Genomic DNA, 20487 nt, shown 5'->3' with positions numbered 1-20487 from the left:
GGAAATGTAGCTTTGAACCAGAGCAAGTATTTTCCTTTCTAATATAATTGATTGTTTATTAACCCTATAATACCTAATATATTTTTTGTACTAATCTTTAAGCTCTAAATAAAACTTAAACTGAGGATATTCTGCAACAGGAGAAAAAGTCTTTGTCAGAAGATCAATATTATTATGATGTTGTGTGAAGGAAGTACACTGAAAAGGCTATATAATATTCATAACTTACAAATGGCTGTCAAAAATACATAATGATTCTTGTGACACTTTGTCTTACCTGTTTCTTGCAGGTGAAACACACAAGTCCTACCTTCTGGCTAAGAGAATGGTGTGCCACTACTGGCTTTTATCATTTGTGTTGATATTGCCCGATCCTGCCTGCATAGTTTTACTGTTTAGATGTACTTTAATTTTGGTTAGATTAAACTTTACCATACTCTTCTCTTTCCCAAGCTCTCTTGTCTGGATTCTACTGCTGGCTTTGTGCTGTAATCTGCCTATACACTTCCAAGCCTCGTGAACCACGGTGATTGTCTTAATGCTCAGAACTGATTATGAAGCAATCGTTTATTTCTGAATACATGAAAACAAAATTGATTAAGTTAATTTGCTATTTAATTTTTCTTGTGTGACTCTGAGGACTCAAATTTTCTTTTGCTGTTTATTTACTGGAGTTGTACTGGACATAAGTGTGTTTACATGCAAACACAAACCATGATAAGCTGTGTAACCTAGTAATTTCTTCAAAAAAAAAACCCAGTTACATGTGCCAGTCTACTTATGCAGTTCTTTGGCAAAACACTCCCATGCCATAAAAAAAAGATTAACTGGAGTTCTTGTGGAGAAATCTTTGTGTGTTAAACCTGTTTCTCAGAGACCAATAATCCAGTATCTCTAACTAGAATAAGGGTATCCATGGCTTTTTTGAAACCAGGTTTCTGTGAATAACCGGGTCATTAAAGAGCATGTAACAGCACTAATGGTTTGTTGTGTGGTTTTGTTTCAGTAGTGAATCTTTTTCAAATTTCTGCTTTCAAATCCTTTTTTTGATTCCTTGTTTTAGTTTCCAGTATTCCTTTAGGTCATATTTTATTTTTCATGCAGCAATTTTCAGTCTTGCATTTTTAATAAGGCCTATATCGAACCATTTCTGGCATTTCTTTTTTGTCTTTACATTCCATAAACAAAGGAATGCCTGGATATCTCTAAAGTAACACCCTCTATTTATAGTTGCAATGTTTTACTCTCTTTGCCTTTTCTAGATGTTTCCTCATACCCATACAGTCTGCTTTATACAAATTATGAATGTTTGTTTTGGTGTGGATTTGTATGTTTTCAAGGGGGATTTAAAATTTTACCATGTTGTGATCATTATTGCAATAGGGATTAATAAACATCTATTTGCTTTATTTCTACTTTACTGTTTGAAAGTAAAAAGAGATCCAGGTAGGTGTTAGCCCATGTTGGGCTTGAAATGAACTGGGAGAGAAAGCTATGAGCATCATTCTAGTTCTTTCTTCTGTATATGTTTGGTCATCATATTTTCTTTGTCACAATTACTTATTCTTACTTGATTATATAGTACTAGCCAACCCACGGTGTACCATACACCGCATAATCAGGCTGTTTTTTTTATGATTTTTAAGCACAGGGAGAAAATTAACATTTGAAAAATCAGTAATGTAATAAATCAGCAAGAAAAGCAACATTGTAACAATGCACGAAACGAGCCAACACACAGTCGTCCGTGACTGAAAACTGGCAGACCGCCATCACGCCTTCTCCTGCCAGACGGAGGGATGGGGGTGCACAGCGATCAGGCGTGGAGTGTGGAACGGGAGGAGAGGAGAAGGACGTCAATTCAGCTCCCTCCGTCATGCTAGTCTGCTGATTTCTCGTTCAGTATGCACTGACCGCTCACGTGCTCACCTCCAACTTGTCACTTGAGTCGTTGTCGTCTTTACACAGTCCAGATGCACCTTTGACTCACGTAGACATTTCATTTCTCTGTGCGGTTTTGGCTGCTTTTCTATATATAATCCACCAAGACACCCGACCACGGTAGTAGCGAGGTGGGAGGGGGGTGTGTACAAAGGGTAGGGACGTAACCAGTGGGAGCGTATGAGTCGCACTTAATGGGAATTCCACTGTTTGCAGCCCGAATGGGGTTCAACGGCCTACCCATGCCTCTCTGCACCGGGTAGACACACGCTCAATCTCATGCATAATTATTTATTGAATGCTAAACACTTCTGGAAAGACACTGTTGTCTAAAACGGGTTGGTGTGAGAATACAACAGTAAGTGAATGAAAAGATGGAACTCTGGAGAGAGCAAAATACAACACAATAGTGAACCCACGGCACAACAAACGCCACATAATTATTTATTGATGGTTGAACACTTCTGGAAAGACACAGTTGTCTAAAAAGGGAGGGTTTGAGGATACAACAGAAAGTGAATGAAAAGATGGAACTCTGGAGAGAGCAACATATAATTGTCCGTGAGTGAAGAAGACGCATGCTGTATGTAGCGTGTAAAACAGTTTGCTATGGTGCACGCGGTCGTGCGTCGTAACCGAAAACTCGGTTTTTAAAGACTGCTTACTTCATTGTGTTTTAACCTCAGTTTTAAAGGATTGTTTTAAGGATCCCATGGGATGCCCCTTGCAAACCGTTTTACACGCTGCATATGGTGACTCACCTCCGCTAGAAACATGCCTCTATGAACAGTCAAGGTGGCTCGGAGGTACATGAGGCCTCTATGACAGACGAATATAAATGACGTCGTTCATTCTGTGTCGTCGCGTACGAGTTGGTGGGCGTGGCTCTGCGAGTTGTCGTCGTATCCAATGGTCTTGGAGTTGGTGGGCATGGCTCCTCCTGCGCGCCATAGGTGTCTTACTTGTCGGCGGCTTAGTGAATCCTCGCCCCTTCCGGCGTGCTTTCCATGGGTGTCTTGCCTTAGTGAATTATATATATAGATTTTATTATTTCTTCAAAATATCTCAATTTGGTGGTCTGTAGGAAACTCCAATCACAACATAGCTTTATTATTTAACCCATAGTGGTTGCCTCTAGACCATGGATTTTGTTTGTAATGCTCCTCACTAAGAATTAATGTTTTAAAAGGGAAATGTTATGTTTTGGTTAAATATTCATTTAGCTGGGTTTGTTGGCCCTATATCCTTACTTTTTGTGATCCAACCAGATAAGTTAGTTTAAATATTTGTACACTTCCCTTAAGATCAAATATGGCCCTCTCTCTTGAAGATGTAGTTGGTCCTTGTCAACAAGAGACCTTTTTTCCACTGAAAGGCTTTCTAGTTCCAGATAAAGCTATTTTCATGTCCACACTATGTCTTCATCCATGCCTTATGACTAAGATTAAGCTCTTATTAAATAGTGTGACTTGGTAGAGCATTGGTCAGCAATTCTGGCTCACAGCTTAAGGGCATGTAGTATGAATTATGGCACAGTTATTGTGTAGGGCTTATACATTCTTCCTGGCTCTGTGAGTGCTTTCCTGTGGTTACTCAAGCTTTCCTCTTGCACCTCAGGATGTGTAGATTAGGGTGACTGTGGACCTTAATGGGACAGAGAGTGGCTAACATTAGTATGGTTTTGTGTATGTGTGTCCTGTGGTGAACAGACAATCTGTTTATGGTTTACTCCTGTTTCTGTTGCCCTGAACTGGGCCGAACAGGCAAAGTTAAAATAATTAGCTTCTTTTACACATCTCCTCCCTTTGTTGTCTAATCCAGTTCTGTTTTTTGTCTTGAGCCTATTGCCATTATAAATACATTTCTGCTTGCCACATCCCTTTATTTGAAAACTGGGCTTAGACAATGGAAGCAGGAAATATTAATTTCACTTTTGATTCAGCTGCAGGTACCCAGTGTGAATACTGGAGTGGAGGCTTGCTGAGCAGTGAGCCATCAATGGGTAGCATGATGCAACTACAGCGGAGCTTCAGAGGCCCAGAATTTGCTCATAGCTTAATAGATATTGAAGGACCTTTTGCTAATGTAAGCAGAGGTAAGATCTTTTAATTGCCACTTTTTTAAATTTACGTTAAAGTTAAGTTAAATCTATCTAGAAGATCGTATGTAAAATTTCAGTTACAGGTTTTCTTTTCTAGGACTAAGACATGTACAGTAGATTAAAGTAGATGAAAGTTTTGTTTGACAAAGAAAAGGTAAATATTATTAAGGATTATCAGAATTATGTATGGTATGTTTTGAAAGTGTGGGAACACCACAAAATATCCCTATTTGAAATGCAGTAATTATTTTATCTGTCTTACTGATAATCTGGAACCTGAGTGTCTTAAAGATCAGATGGTCTTTAAAAAAAAAACTTTACATGAAACTTAATTCTGATTTTCTTAAAGCCCTTTATCTGACTTTGACTTTAATTCAGGGAAGTAGAAATTGAAAATGCAGTCTTAAAAATAAGATATGTAGTATTTAACAAGAAAGCATTGTGATCTAAAAGCAGAAGTTAAATTAACCTAACCTAAATGTTGTATTTCTGATTTTTTGTTTTAGTTGCCTCAAGCTCAGCCAGCAGATAGATTTGGCTATTACTTATGTAGCTACTGAGCTGACTGACACCTAAAACAATAAGGTGTAATGCAAAAGACATATTATGCCCATCTATGTTACATTTTGCTGTAGCTTTAAGATGGCAGAGAGGGAATAAGTTTAGTTTATACCTTGGGGACATTAATGTTAAAAGGTTTTCTGACCTAAAGTGACAACCAGAATCCTGCCGACTACGCCAATTGTGGACGTTAGGGGTCGCTGTTGCCCCATGAATCCCAATAGACAGACATTTAGGACACACGTATAAAAGCACTAAGTATAATTTTTTATTATTTTCTTAAATAAAGTGCACAAAGCACCACACATGCCACAACAATTCACCGATAACAATAATCAATAATAATGATACAACAAACCTCCACTCCCAGCAGCTCCGTCACACAGCCTCCCAACTCCAGTTTAGCTTGCTGGGTCTTGATCAGTCCTTTTATATTCCTTGACCCGGAAGTGCTCCTTCTCTTCTTCCGGGTCAAACGCCACATCATTAGTCCTCAAGTACCCCAGAAGTACTGTGAGCTTCTGTCCTCATGACTCCGAAGTACTTCCAGGTTATAGGAAAAATAGGAGTCCCCAGGTCCTTTGAGCTCCCCTGGTGGCACCCACGGCACCCCACAGGGCTGAGAAAATGGACTCCATGTCCCATGATGCCCTGAGGGAATCCGGGGTACAGTTACCATCCAGGGGAGCTGCCACCTAGCGTCCTAGGGGAGGCAGTGTCCTGGAAAGGCTGCCCTTCTCCACTCTTCCCGTTCTGGGACGTCCAGGCTGGATTGAGCTGCCGGCCGTCTATCACAACTTGTATATTACTGATTGACTGTTCTAGCACTTACTTTGCAATCTAAACTGCCAGTTATCAGATGTGCTCATGCGTTTTTTTTTTGTATAACTGTAACAAAAGAGGACAATAACTGAACATGTTTGAGCAATCACCAGTAATTTTATCTCAGTTTTTCACTCCCATTTAATGGGAGGCCATGTGAATTGCACCCCATTCCACTTTTTTTCATCATGTCACTTTGTAAAACACATAAAAATTAGGTCCCTCACTTACCTCTCTCTTAAGAATCTCAAGAGACATTGAAATAAACAATCAATCAAAAAAATACATTTGCCACTTTATAAGCTGAACTTCACAAATCATCCTTTAGGCCTATACTTTTATGATCGGTATGGCAGCAACAGGATTTTCTCTTGATCACCACCAGTACTTTCCATCAAATGTCCAAAGTACATTTCTTTATATGTTTTTGAGTGGTCCCTATGTGGTTTTTTTTCCAACTCTGCCTTACACTTTTAATTCTAGTTAATAACACTCATAAATTCCACCTCCATAACCTTTTTTTCTCCGTCTTTTACCACTCTTTGTCCATTTTCCTTTTGGTTGCCTTTGCCGCTTAACTGACACTGCCCTCTCACTGCCCTGTTGGGGGTGGTGGCTAATGGAGAGGGTGTACTTTTTTCCTTTGTTTTTTCTTATATATTCTACGAATTTAATTGCAAGCATCTTTTATACTTAATCATGAAAGAGAAAACCGCTTACCATTTACTATGTTGAAAGAGTTGATATGAAAAATAGGGTTCAACATCCAGAGCTAAAGTTTTCATCCCTTAATCAATTCAGTTTTTCATCTTTCAGTGTTAACTAAACCAATGGTAGAATTTTGTATTTTTATGTAAATGTAAAGATATTTTTGATGTGTCACAATCTTTTTATGGTTTTATAGTGCTTTGATGAAAGTCATTAAGTACTGTACTGCAGACAAAATATGACTTTTATATTAATGAGCAATTGTATATGCTACTTTGTTATGTAGACCTGACTTCTCCAAAGCCATTAGTCAATCATTCACACTATTGATCCTTATTTTGTACAGTGTTATTAACACAAGATAAAATAAAGACAATTATTATTATGTCATGTGATTTTGTGAGTGCTTTGTTGTTTACTGTTTAACAAATTTGTGACATTTTTCATACTGCATTTCGCCCATTCAGAGCTGCTTGCAGAGTTTATAGCTATTTTTTTTTTCTTATGTTGTCTTTCTGCTTTAGAGGTTACAGATTGGTTAGCACTGTTAATGAACAAACACTAGTTTCCACTTGTTGGTTGCTGACTAATTTTTATTTCTCTCAGTGTAACAATGTACTTTCCCTCTATAATAATAAATTCTAATAAAGATAATTTTTTGAGTGTACATTTGATATTGTTTTTGAAATAGCCTCCCTACTGCTGACCTTTTTCCTGATTACATCCTTTCTGTTCTGGTCCAATTGATGTACTGACTTTTTACTCATTTGGCCATTTTTGGCATTATTTACAGTAAATGTGCTGCTTATAGTCCACATTTAAACTTTCTTCCTTGGCTTTTCCCCCCTCATGTTCAGTGTAATTCTTTGTGCTCATGTAGCCCCTAATACTCAGTTGAATGATAAAAGGGGAGTTTCCAAGACTTGCAGATATAGAAATCATGTAGTAGTATGGTACAAGTGACAGCTGAAGATTTCACATCTCTATTATAAAATGCTGCTGATTTAAAATAAATTGTTAATATTATGATGTTATTGTATTGCAGCTGTACTGATACAGGTGTTTTGTTTTTCTGTGAATATGTTTCAGATGACTGGGATGCAGCTGTTGCAAGTCTACTTCATTTGTCTCCATTGGTTTCCCAGTCTTTGTGCAGTAATAGTGTTCGATCGTATCTTGTGTATACATCTGACATGCAAAGTGAAGCAGATTTCTTTCTTAAGGTGAGACTGCAACAGTAGAAGTGTTGTAATGTGCACTTGTAAAATTATATTGCTGGTAAATGCATCAGCTTGTGAAAGATTATTGTACTCATAAAGGCATTAGTATTTTTTGTATTCTTTTTATAAAAGGAATATTCTCCAAAACTTCAAAGGATATGTGAAAGCATCGGCCATTTCTATATAACCGTGTCTTTTCCAGAAGATAGTGCTGGTTGTTTCTCTGCAGAGCGAAAGCAAGAAATTGAAAACAGTTCTTTGTTTATTTTGTTTCTAAAGTCAGCTTTATCACGGTAAGTTAGATGCTACATAATTGTGTAGTTGCATGCATATATTGTGTGTGTATGTATAAATATATATTATATATAGATATATAATAAATAAATATATATATATGTTGTTTTTCTTCTAATATATGGTCATGTGCATGATTTTGGCACACAAACGAGTAACATGTTTTGTTGACTTTGTAAGTAAAAAGGGTGTAACACAGCCTCTGTAAGGAACGGACTTTAAATGTGCCATATTTTTGCAGATATCACAGGTTAAGTTGGGGAGCTTGCACTAGTACAATGCGTTGCCGCACCCCCCACACAACAAAACAGCTTGGGATCCTGGTTGGCAACCCCCAGGCTGATACGTAGTCCAGTCCCACCCTCCAGAAATTACCATCTCTCCTGCAGCCAGGTATTACGGGGTGGGTCCCCTTGGCCTGGTCCAGCTTCTTGGGTCCTCAACAGTGAGGATCCTGCGACCCGGATCACTCTTGATGAATTGCACCATGTGGCTGTAGTGCTGTAACTGATGCTCCCTCACAATGCAGGTAATGTGCCTCATAAGCAGGACTCCATGAGTAACTGCTCATTCGACAGAAAGTCAAACCAGTGGTATCCAAGATTTCTCCGAAGAGACACAGTACCAAAGGAGTCTAGTCTTTGTTTCAGGTCACTGGATAGCATTCATGTCTCTCAACCATATAGCAATGGAGAGCCTCCATTGACTTTGCAAAGATCACAGCATAGTCAGCAAAGTCAAGATCAGTGATTCTTTTTTCACCAACAGGTGCCCCACAGCCACTGGACCCCATGACCCTGGCCAACACCCAGTGCACACAGGCATTGAACACAGTAGGAGCAAGAACATACCCCTGATGAACCCCAGAATCAAATTCGAAAAACACAGAGGTTCTGCCTCCACTCTGCTCAGCATTCACAGTACCAGTGTACAGGCCAGCTATTGATGCAGATATCAATCACTTATAATTTATTTATTGGTTGAAATTAAAATATTGGAAAAAATAAAATGTGGCATATGCAAAGTTTTGAATACCCTATGGGTAAATAACAGCCTTGAAACATTTTTACAGCCAACAGTCTTTCTTGCTTTAGATTTTTTTCCCACTCTTCCTTGTCGAAAGCTTCTAGTTTTTAAAGATTCTTACTGTATTGGCCTATCTCTGTTTTTCATGGGTGTGGGTTGATTTGATTTGAACTTAATTTTGTCAAATCTGATTTGCTTATATGGAGTATTATTTGCCTGTAATAAATTCAATAAAATGTAAAAAAAAAAAAAAATAAATAATGAAAGATTCTTAAATTTTCTTGCATGCACTGCATGTTTGAGGGTTTCCTATAGACTAGACTGAGAATTAAGAACACCAGTCTTGAAGTAGTTCATGGTTAATTTTTGAAGTATATTTTCGTTCACTGTAATATCCAACCTTTTTTCCAGCTTCTTTTTCACTGACTAATGGACTTTAACTTCCAGGATTTGTTGACACTTAATAGAATTACTTCTTCCCATTAACTGCACATTTCATATGCTGCTGATTGCCACACATCCTCAGAACATGTCCACCATCATATTTAACAGTGTATATTTTGTTCTTTTCTTCATGTACTTCTACATTTTTTACACAAAATGTATCTGATATAGTGAAAGGGTTGAAACTTTGTTTGATCAAATAGCAGCAGTTGACTTTAAAACACCTCTGGCATACTTAAGATACTGACTTTTGTGATAAGGTCACAGGGAGAACACTTTAAAGAACACAAGTTAAACTGATGTGTGTGTTCTATCAACTATGATAAAGTTGTGTATTTTAATTCATTCTTTGTTATCAGAATGTGGTAAGATGTTGTATGTTGGTTGGACATACATAAAAGAACAAGTTTCTTTGTAATCTGCATATGTGACAATATTACTATCACTTTGAAAAGAGAGAGGGGAACAGTGAAACTGTTCAGTCAGTTTAATCTAAAAATTATTCAAACAAACAAAGAGTGTATTTAAAAGCAAATTCAGTAAGCAAAGCATGAGATAAAAAAATGAAAAGGTAACGAGGCAGACAAAAAATGAACAAAGTCTGTGGTCCAAAAATCAGGAATCTAAGACTAAGCTGAACTAAAATAAGAAAAAGTAACAAATGCCTGAGCAGTGGTTCTGAGGCAGCACAGTCCTTAACACTAGAATTACCAGAGCCTATGAAAAAACTTGTAGATCCATCTTACCATAAATCACTTCAAACCTCTCCGTCAGCATCTTTTGTCCTTTAAATGTGTTGATAAGCAGCAAGCAGTCTGCTATCACTTTCCCCACCGACGCACAGTTTTCTCAGATCGTCTGTTTACCTGCGTGTCAGTTGCTTGGAGTTGTATAGAGTGAGACGTCAAGCAAAATCGGACCTTTTATAAATACTATATTGTTATTTGGAACACACGCATTTCATGCGTGTTGCATGTCTACAACGATCTATGTAAACACATTGTTAAAAGAGAAATGTTTTTCATGTTTTAGTAATAATTGACAAAATGTAGACATGAAGTTTATAATGTGTGAAGCCTGAAGTCCAAATATCAGAGAAACACTTTCACAAAAGGTACAAATATAACAGAACAAGTGCGCTTTTATTCAAAAATATAACTGCAGAAAAAGAACCCGCGTTAGGGTGCGACATTGACACATATTTACTACGACCGCTTTGGTGACAAAATGGTATCAACTGTTGTAATCAAAACTTCATGGGTTCGATCCCCAACATACATTTGATTTCAATCTGTAACAGCCGGTGTAAATGTACAATACCTGTAAAGGTTAGCTTTGTTTTTGTTTTTCTATGTGATAGCAGGCTGCTTGCTGTTTGCTGCTTATCAACACATTTAAAGGACAAAAGACGCTGATGGAGAGGTGCGAAGCATTTTAAGGTTGGAAGGGTCTATGAGTTTTTTTTGTAGGCTCTGGTAATTCTAGTGTTAAATATGGTTGTGGGTGGCCCACAGAGCTGCTGTACTTGGTTAGGAAAGTCTAACCCTTTTAGCCTAAATATGCAGAGTATGCAAAAGATACTTGATTAAACATGAGTAGCAATAACACCATAATTAAAAACCCAATATACATTTAGTGAAAGTAATCAATTACAGGAATAAACAAACCAACCTGAACTAATCCAGGGAAAGTAACAAACTTAACTAAACAAAGCAAAACAGTGGCCAGTAATGGGGCCCTATTTAGACCACAGTAACTGAGAGTTTTGAAGATCAGAGAATTTTTTTTGTTGTAAGATCTGGATTTGTCTTGGATGACATGGAACAATGACAAGAAAATTAAGGTGGAGTTTGCATGTTCTCACAGTGTCCACATGGATTTCTGCCAGGTATACCAGTTTCTTCCCAAACTCCAATTTATGCAGTTTAGGTGGAATGATGATGCTAGAATGGCCTTGATGTATGTGTGTATGTTCACCATTTGTTTGCTAGTGTCCTGTTCAGGGTTTGTTAATGCTTTACACATGATGATTCTTGGGATAGGCTTCAGCTTCACCTTAATCCTACTCTAAAATAAGCAGGTTTGGAAAACAGACAAATGAACATGTCGTCATATGCTTCACTTGGCCTAGGAATCAATTGAGCTGTGAGACCTAATAAAAATACCACTAGTGGATCAAATGGAATGATACCCACATTTTTGCACATACCACTTTATGTTTTAGTTTATTCCAATTTGTTAAATTAAGCAACACTAATAGTTGTTATTGTGTATTACAATTTGTAGAAAAAATACCTTGCATGGGTTTGTGTCCAGCAAAGACTGTGTTTGCTTCTTTTCTCTTAGTAGTTCAACAAAACATCACGTTTGACGATGGGCGTACACATTTCTGTACTTAACTATAATTTTTTTTAAACCAAAGTATATACATTTGCCTAGTTTTGACATTAATCTTGTTATATTTGGTACAGCTCAGTTTTGGAAGACTGCGAGGATGCTTTCTTCAAAAATCCAGAAGCAAGACCATTTCTTATATATCATAGGACAACAGAGAACATTCCCTTATCAACGGAGTTGACAGAGTTTATTGAAAAAATTTCTGAGACTGATAAATCTGGCAAAGTAAAGGTATATTTTATTGGTTTTTTTTACCTAAAGACAATGCATTGATTTTTATCAATATTATTTCAAAGCTAAAATTAATCATTGATTTATTCTGTAATTTTATTCTGTACATTAAAATTGTTATTAGAGATTTGGGAAGTCTGGCTGTTTAAAGAATGCACAATGTTTTAGATTTGGAGTTCTACCCAGCACATGCTGTGTCTGTTGAAAGATAGCCAGGAACACCTGGCATGCTAGATCACCTCGCCTCTAGAGTCGTTGAAAATAATTGCTTGCTTTCTCCCACTATGCTTCCTTCTCTCTCTCCTGCACCTATGGGTGCCATGCACCCTCTACTCTTTCTTTGGCTGCATATTTACTTGTACGCAATCTCTATGTCTATGTTGGTCACCAACCACTTTGTTTATGCTACTGAGCAGCCAAGTACGTTTGAGAATAGGGGTAGAACTGCAGTGTATAACCCTTTTTACAAAGTAATATTTTCATTTATTGTATTAGTTACATACTAGTTACAGATTTTTTGCTGCCTTTTTTACTAGTATGAGTGATACTCATCTTTTTATCTTAAATAGAGTTCAATTGTCCTATCTGCTTTTTAGTTCTTTTACTCTTTTTAACTTCTAGGCAAACCAGATCCTGTTTTTGAGGATGTCCTGTACATAGATAAACACAAAAGCTTATTTATTCAGGTGTTTCCTGAATTCCAACCATCCAGTTGTGTTTAAATGTAAGGCATCACCTTTCTATGAACTGCCTAGAAAGAACAGAATTGATGTTGGTTATGTCAGCAATAAAAAATTTAGCGGATAAGGAGCTAAAATTTGATGTAACAACATGATTCTTGATGTCTAAGCAGTAAATGAAAGAAACAGAAAGTATCAAATCAAAAATCAAAGGAGATTTGAAACAAAATCTGTACCTTGCAACAGTATACATTGTGGTTGAAATTTAACATCTTATTAAAGAAAGAAACATCCTCTTAAAGGACAATTCAGTAATAAGGCAGGAGAAAAGCTGTTCATTGTATCTTTTAGGTAGGTAGGTTCATTTTATAAACTGTTGAATTTGCATACAGTGTCAATCAATGCATACATTTTACTCAGGTTGGTTCATCTTATATTTCAGTGTACATTTTGTTGTTCACTTGACCTTTATTAGGTTTCCCACATTTATTAACCTTATGTTATTTCTTTAAGATGAATGTTGTGTTACCCTAAAATTATTCTTCCACAACAACAATTCTGTTTTTTAGTAAAATTCTTTACCCTAAAGATTGCTTATTCTTATGATATAATTGTTTGTTTCCCATAAGATCAGAAGGAATGTAGAAGACTGCTTTAAGATTAACCCTTGATCATTTTATTGATGTGTACATCATACATCATCACAATGTGATTTATAGAGCCAACAAAATTATATTAAATAAACAAACTGATAAGCAACACAAATTCAAAATAGCAAATATGTATTAGAGCTACAAATTGATTAAAAAAATTAACTCATCGCATGAAAGTATGAAATTAATCATGATTAATCAGATTTAACATTAAAACATAATTATAAAATATATAAATCATGACGTAAATACACATTGAATCATAAATTTAACATGGAATTAACACAAAGGAATTTAAAAAAATTAATAGCATAGTTTAAACTTAAACAATGACGTTAAACCTGAACTTTTAACAAAATTCTACTTGAGCAAGTACAACCTGAATTTGAATGCCTTCTTAAAAGGCAAGTTGAAAAGAAGACAATAAAGATGCGAAATCAATGTATTAATTCTCAAATTGGCATAGTATATGAAACACAGAAATGTCAAAGTAAAAATGAACAATCAAAACGACTGTTGACTTTTAATGCACTGCTGAAGACACATTTCATTGTCCCGCACCTTCGGACAGCTTAGCCATAGGGGTTCTTAATGTGAGGTCTGTGGACCTCAGGTTAGGGGGTCCATGGATGGGTTTCAGGGGTCTGTGAGGGTCAGATAAAAATTAACATTTATGTTCACTATATAGCCTAGTACTATTGATTCAGAGTAGATGTAGTAATGGTAGTAGAAAACGCAGTAGTAGATCTGTTTTAATTTGCACAATTTGTATTTCATAATTCTGAGTGGCCAATACGTTTTCCATAAAAAGGAGTGTTCTTTTTAAATTGCTTACTTTAAAGTTTAATAATACTTTGTGTATGTCATATATGTATGAGACAATCAAATCTTGATAGATAAAGTACATTATATTCATTGCATGCAAAGTTGTGTTTATGTGAATATTTCTGGGGAAGGCGTCCATAGATTTCATCAGTTTCTTAAGGGGTCTGTGACTCAAAAAAGGTTAAGAATCATTGTTTTAGCACATGTGTAAATGTAATGATTTTGTGGTTGGTAGAATCGTGGTGTGCATTAGGATTTTTTTTGGGATACAAAAAGTGTGCAACCACAGCAATATGGTTGGAAAACACTGATCTGCCTACACTTTTGCTCATGGCATGCTGAAAAAAAAAAAAGATCTTGGCAGCTGGCAACAATCTTTTTAACATGTTAAACAGGCCACATTAATCACAAAAATGAATATGTTAACTTCCCCAGGCCTAACTCCACCCCCACAACAGAAAAACTGAATTCCCCAGAATCTCAAAAATACTTTGACTTATTTGATTGAAATGTAATATTGTTGTAGAAAAAAGAAAATTGTCTCTTCGATAATAATACTGTAGTGAGTGTGACATTCTAATGTATTGCATCCCCTTTTTGCCACAGCACAGGTAGTGATTACACATAGAAATGGGGCATGCCACTTTATGCAAATAAAGGCTGTTTGCAGAAGTGAAGTGGAAAGAGAACAGTTTGAAGATCAAAAAGTTGTTTTGCAAGTACACTATAAACTTAATGCACAATGGCAATGGTGTTCATTGGCACCACTATATATACAGTAATCCCTCCTCGATCGCGGGGGTTGCATTCCAGAACCCCCCGCGATAGATGAAAATCCGCGAAGTAGAAACCATATGTTTGTATGGTTAGTTTTATATATTTTAAGCCCTTATAAACTCTCCCACACTGTTAACATTATTAGAGCCCTCTAGACATGAAATAACACCCTTTAGTCAAAAGTTTAAACTGTGCTCCATGACAAGACAGAGATGACAGTTCTTTCTCACAATTAAAAGAATGCAAACATATCCTCCTTTTCAAAGAATGTGTGTCAGGAGCAGAGAATGTCAGAGAGAGAGAGCGAGAGAAAAGCAAACAATCAAAAAATCAATACGTGCTTTTAAGTATGCCGAAGCACCGCGATAAAGCTGCATTTTTTAGAGGAGCGTCCGTATCCCCTAGGCAAACAGCCCCTGTGCAAAAAGCCCCTCTGCTCACACCCTCTCCGTCAGGCAGAGAGAGTGAGAGAGACAGATAAAAGCAAACAATCAAGCAACGCGCGGGAAGCACATCGTATATCATTGAGGAGTTTTATTTAATATGTAATACGTGCTCTGATTGGGTAGCTTCTCAGCCATCTGCCAATAGCGTCCCTTGTGTGAAATCAACTGGGCAAACCAACTGAGGAAGCATGTAGCATAAATTAAAAGACCCATTGTCCACAGAAATCTGCGAACCAGCAAAATATCCGTGATATATATTTAGATATGCTTACATTTAAAATCCGCGATGGAGTGAAGCCGCAAAAGTCGAAGTGCGATATAGCGAGGGATCACTGTATATACACACACACACACTTAACTATTTTATGTCACAGATTCTGTTCTGTGATTTGCCATTTATATAATAGTTATCAACACAGCATTGGCAATGTAGGGAATTAATGGTCATGTGTTAAAATGGCAAGTAAATGTAAGTGTGTAGGTCAGAACTTAAAGTTTAAGGTGGACATGTTAAGATAGTTTATTCCAGATCCATCACTTACTTTTTGCTTTGAACGACATACTATGCCTGTACTTTAGGAAGATGGTTTGGAGCATTACAAAGGAGTACTCCGGCCTAATCTTGTTTCTGTACCAGGTGCTAGAATGGTCTGCTTCATGTTGCCATACATTTGCTTAGTACAACTTGGTTTGGATTATTTGTGCCCTAGTCTTCCACAGTGAAAGGACTTTGCGTGTGTTGTTCAGACTGACTTTCCCCAGTGCCTTATTCAGAGCTAATGCAGGTGCTAAGAGTGTGCCCACCACTTACTAACTGCATTCCTATCCGCATTGATGCAGGTTTTTTCACTGCAATAATTAGCAGAGCCCTTCCAATCTTGTCTGTAATTAAAGTAGCTGGGGGACTTCATCCATTTTCTAATATTCATATTGTATTTTTTTGTAAATATTCTTTGCATGCAGGGCAGGACCTAAGTTGAAATCACACGTTTTATGGAAGCATAGTGCAAAAGAATTGTTGCCCATATGAATATGACACAGGTATACTAACACTCATCATATCAAAGTAAAGGGATGCTTATATCACTCAGATACATTAGTGTATTATCTGCTTACATGGATTTTAAATCATGCCTACTGTTTGGTAACATAAACCTGTGTGAACAGCACATCATCAAACTACCTGATTCATCATGCTTTCAAAGACATTGCAGTTTCTTCTTGTTTTATGTCTGCGTGTATTGCACTCTGCTTTAGTCATTGTATAATATTACAGTATAATGAGCACCAAGATTGAAAACAATGACACCAAACAAAATTGACCATTCAGTTTGTTTAGTCATGTATACTGTTTTGTTAAAATAAGGATTCTCCCTAACCTCCTGACTATTTTGTGAATTTCTCAGCTGTTATGACAACTGGGAATGATTCGTAAACAACAAATCTGAACACTGTACCTAGCAGTGCTTTGATTTATTAAGTTTATTTTAAGAAGTGACAGTAGTCAGCTGTGTGAACGACAATGGAAAAAACTGATAAATGAAGCATAAGACTTCTTTATCCATCTGAGTCTAAGATTTTCACTTTGCAATACTGCAAACAGTTATTTAAGGTTGATTGGTTTTTTTTATGATCATCCCATTCAGAACTGAAATGACCAAAATTGATGTTTTTATAAACTGCATAGCCCTACCAGTGCTGCGGTTGGTGCTTTGTAAAATCAGAGGTTAATACGAAAGTTTCCAACTCTAACAAGTTCTCCGAGAACTGGATTTTTAAAGATCAAAATTGGTAATTTAGTTACTGATTCTGTCTCATTATGGGACTTGATCAAGTCATGTAATCTGATGGTGCTACAAATGCATACAATTATTAAAATAAAATTATAATACATTCTTATCTCGAATGTCAGCTTGGGTAAAAGTGTCTGCAAAACAATTTATGGTAATAGCTTCTTTGAGAAGAAAAGAATGTTGATTAGAATGTTTGGATTCATGTTTCTTCATATAATTTGGTATAATGTGTGTTTCCATAAGGTAGTCTGTCTGTTCTGCCATTCAAATTCAAAGAGTTAGGTGTCAAGCTGAGGAGCAGAACTGACAAGGTAGTCTTCTCTGAAGTTCTGCCTGTGCCATGTGCCAGTCCAGGTAAGATTGAGGAGATTAGAAGGTTCAGGGTAGAAGGGTATAGGTTTATGGGGCATTGGGACTCCTTTTGGAACAGATGGGACCTGTTCCGCCGCAGTGGGTTACATCTGAACTGGCACCAATGTATTGGGGAGGCGTATGAGTAGAGTAGTCGGAGATTGTTTAAACTAGGGAATGGGGGAGCAGGGAGTTTAGAACAGGCCAGGTTTAGATCTATATATGGAGGAACAAACAATGGTGTACAAATAAAAATGCGTAGTAATGTAAATTCTAAGCAAACATGTAAACGTAGAATGTGTAACACATTTAAAAATAGCTTTCCTTAATGGTAGAAGTATCAAAAATAAGGTAAGTGAGTTAGATCTGTATGTAGCAGAGCATAATTATGATATTATAATAACGGAAACCTGGCTAAATAACAAAGATGGGGATGAGCGTAACATAGAGGGATACACATTTTTTAGGAAGGATAGACAGAACAGAAAAGGAGGTGGGGTTGCAGTTTATGCCAAACAGAATTTAAATGTAAGCCCTCTTCAGTTGGATGATGAGCCCCATCGTAGTGAGAACATGTTGGGGAAAGAGGTCTTATTTTAGGAGTGTGTTATATAGACCAGGGGTCACCAAGTCCAGTCCTGACGAACCACTGTGGCTGCAGGTTTTCATTCTAATCCTTTTTTTATTTAGTACCCTGTTTGTGCTGCTAATTAACTTCTTGTGAATTCATTTTAATTGAATTGCTTTTCCAAGATTTGTTCCCCTGAATTTCTTCATCGTTCCTCTGAATTGCTTCATTTCTTTCCTTAAATGACACCCAAACAGAAATGAAATTTGAAGTGAGTGAGCCAACAGAAGACCAACTAAGTCAGGGCCTCAAACCAATCAATTTCACTCCAACCAGCTGCTTAATTAGGTGATGAGTCTTGTTGTTAAACTCGTTCTTTAATTGCATGGCTTGTTGCTGCTCTCATGGTGCATTAGAACAGATTTACGAAATTGTTAATTTTCTCTTTCACTGCACAGGTAAAATGTTTTGGGGACCTGAGCAGATCAACATTCCTTCATCTTTCTGTATTTTCAGATATTGTATGATGGACACCAGTTGTTTTGGCTCATTTTGTATCTCATTATTGTTTGGCTGTTAATTAAGGAAAAAGAAACAATTAAGGGGTCTGAGTCTTTGAGAGCAAGGCACAATTAGTTCAAAAGAAGTTAATTGGCAGCAAAAACAGATCACTCATTAAGAAAAGTGTTAGAATGAAAACCTGCAGCCATGGTGGTCCACCAGGACCGGAGTTGGCGACCCCATTATAGACCACCCAATTCAGACAGTAATTTCAACACACATCTTTTTAGCAATATCAAAAAGGGAGGTTTACAGGTAGATATTATAGTAATTAGGGACTTTAATTATCCAAATATTAATAGCAATAACCTTGCAATTGGAGGAGCACAACTTACTTTTTAGAAGTTATCAGTGACTGTTTTTAAACACAGTATGTTAAACCGCCAACACGGGGTGAAGCTTGTCTGGAATTAGTGTTTTGTAATAATCTGGATAGATTTGAGGATGTAGAAGTGATTGAACCACTAGGGTCAAGTGACCATAATATAATACAATTCTCAGTAAGACTAGTGACTGCAAAGTGAATCGTAGAGCATATGAGAGCATGAGGGGAACCATTAAGAAGGATATCAAGGAGGCTAAAAGACAGTTGGAGAGGAATATAGCAGATAATGCAAAAGAAGACCATAAGAGATTCTTTCGGTATTTTAGTAGTAAAAGAAAATCCAAGGAGGAGGTGAAGTGCATCAGAAATAGTAAATGGGAATTAAAAGATACAGTCAATGAAACAGCGAATGCCTTAAACGTACAGGTAAACGGGACTACTGAGGAGGTACTGAGGGATTTGGAAATTGTAGAGGGAGAAGTACTGCTCAGATTAAATAAGCTGTAATCAAACAAATCACCAGGACCAGATAATATTTACCCTCGAGTTCTTAAGGAGGCTAGTGAGTACATATATAAACCCTTAACATATATTTTTAGGAAGTCACTGCGCACTGGGGAGATTCCAAAGGACTGGAAAATGACCAATTTCATCCAATTATATAAAAAACGGTGACAGGGCAGATCCAAGCAACTATAGGCCAGTAAGCTTAACATGCATCACAAGGAAATTAATATTAAGGAAAAGATTGAGGAACACCTGGCAAGGATAGGAGTTCTTCTGAACAGTCAGCATGGGTTCAGAAGAGGGAGGTCGTGTTTTACTAACATGCTGGAATTCTATGAGAAGGCAACAAAAGGATATGATCAAAGTGGAGCATATGATATTCTTTATCTTGACTTTCAGAGAGCAATTAATAAGGTGCCACATGAGAGGTTGGGCATCAAAATAAAAGAAATGGGAGTTCAGGGTAATGTTTTTAGATGGTTGCAAAAATGGCTCATACACAGGAAGCAGAGTGTGATGGTGTGAAGAATCTTTTCAGAATTGGCTGATGTTAAGAGTGGTATTCCACAGTCAGTGCTAGGGTTGCTTCAATTTATATATATATATATATATATATATATATATATATATATATATATATATATATATATATATATATATATATATATATATATATATATATATATATATATATAATGATTTAGATGATAATATATGTCACAAACTGGTTAAGTTTGCAGATGATACCAAGATAGGTGGATTAGCAGATGAAATTTAATGTCAGTAAATGTAAAGTATTACACATAGGAAGTAAAAATGTTAGGGTTGGTGTATTCAAGTAGTAATAAGAGTACACCTTATGAGAAGGATTTTGGAGTCATAGTGTCCCCTAGGCTATCGACTTCCAGACAGTGTTCAGAAGCCATTAAGAAGACAAACAGAATGTTAGGTTATATAGCATGGTGTGTGGAGTACAAGTCCAAGGAGGTTATGCTCAGCCTTTATAATGCACTGGTGAGGCCTCATCTGGAGTACTGTGTATAGTTTTGGTCTCCAGGCTACAAAAAGCCTGGACATACTGTAGCAGCACTAGAAAAGGTCCAGAGAAGAGCATCTAGGCAGATTACGGGGCTGCAGGGGTTGAATTATAGGAAAGATTAAAAGTTAGGAAGTTTTTCTTTACACAAAGAATGATAGACACTTGGAATAAGCTACCAAGTAGTGTGGTAGACAGTAAGACGTTAGGGACTTTCAAA

General features: G+C 36.8%; 1 protein-coding gene across 2 annotated transcripts in view; it reads left to right on the top strand.

Annotated features, from left to right (window-relative positions):
• nphp3 (nephronophthisis 3) overlaps positions 1-20487 on the top strand; it is a 93682-nt gene that overhangs the window by 34681 nt on the left and 38514 nt on the right. For both annotated transcript variants that reach the window (XM_039753191.1, XM_039753192.1), the window contains exons 5-8: positions 3884-4036; positions 7223-7356; positions 7486-7646; positions 11589-11745. In XM_039753191.1, the coding sequence (XP_039609125.1) occupies positions 3884-4036; positions 7223-7356; positions 7486-7646; positions 11589-11745 (605 nt within the window). The remainder of the gene's footprint in view (positions 1-3883; positions 4037-7222; positions 7357-7485; positions 7647-11588; positions 11746-20487) is intronic.

Source organism: Polypterus senegalus, chromosome 5 (assembly GCF_016835505.1).
Source record: "Polypterus senegalus isolate Bchr_013 chromosome 5, ASM1683550v1, whole genome shotgun sequence".
NCBI classification, from domain to species: Eukaryota; Metazoa; Chordata; class Cladistia; order Polypteriformes; family Polypteridae; genus Polypterus; species Polypterus senegalus.
Note: the sequence above shows the minus strand (reverse complement) of the source record. Positions and strands in the feature narration are given on the sequence as shown.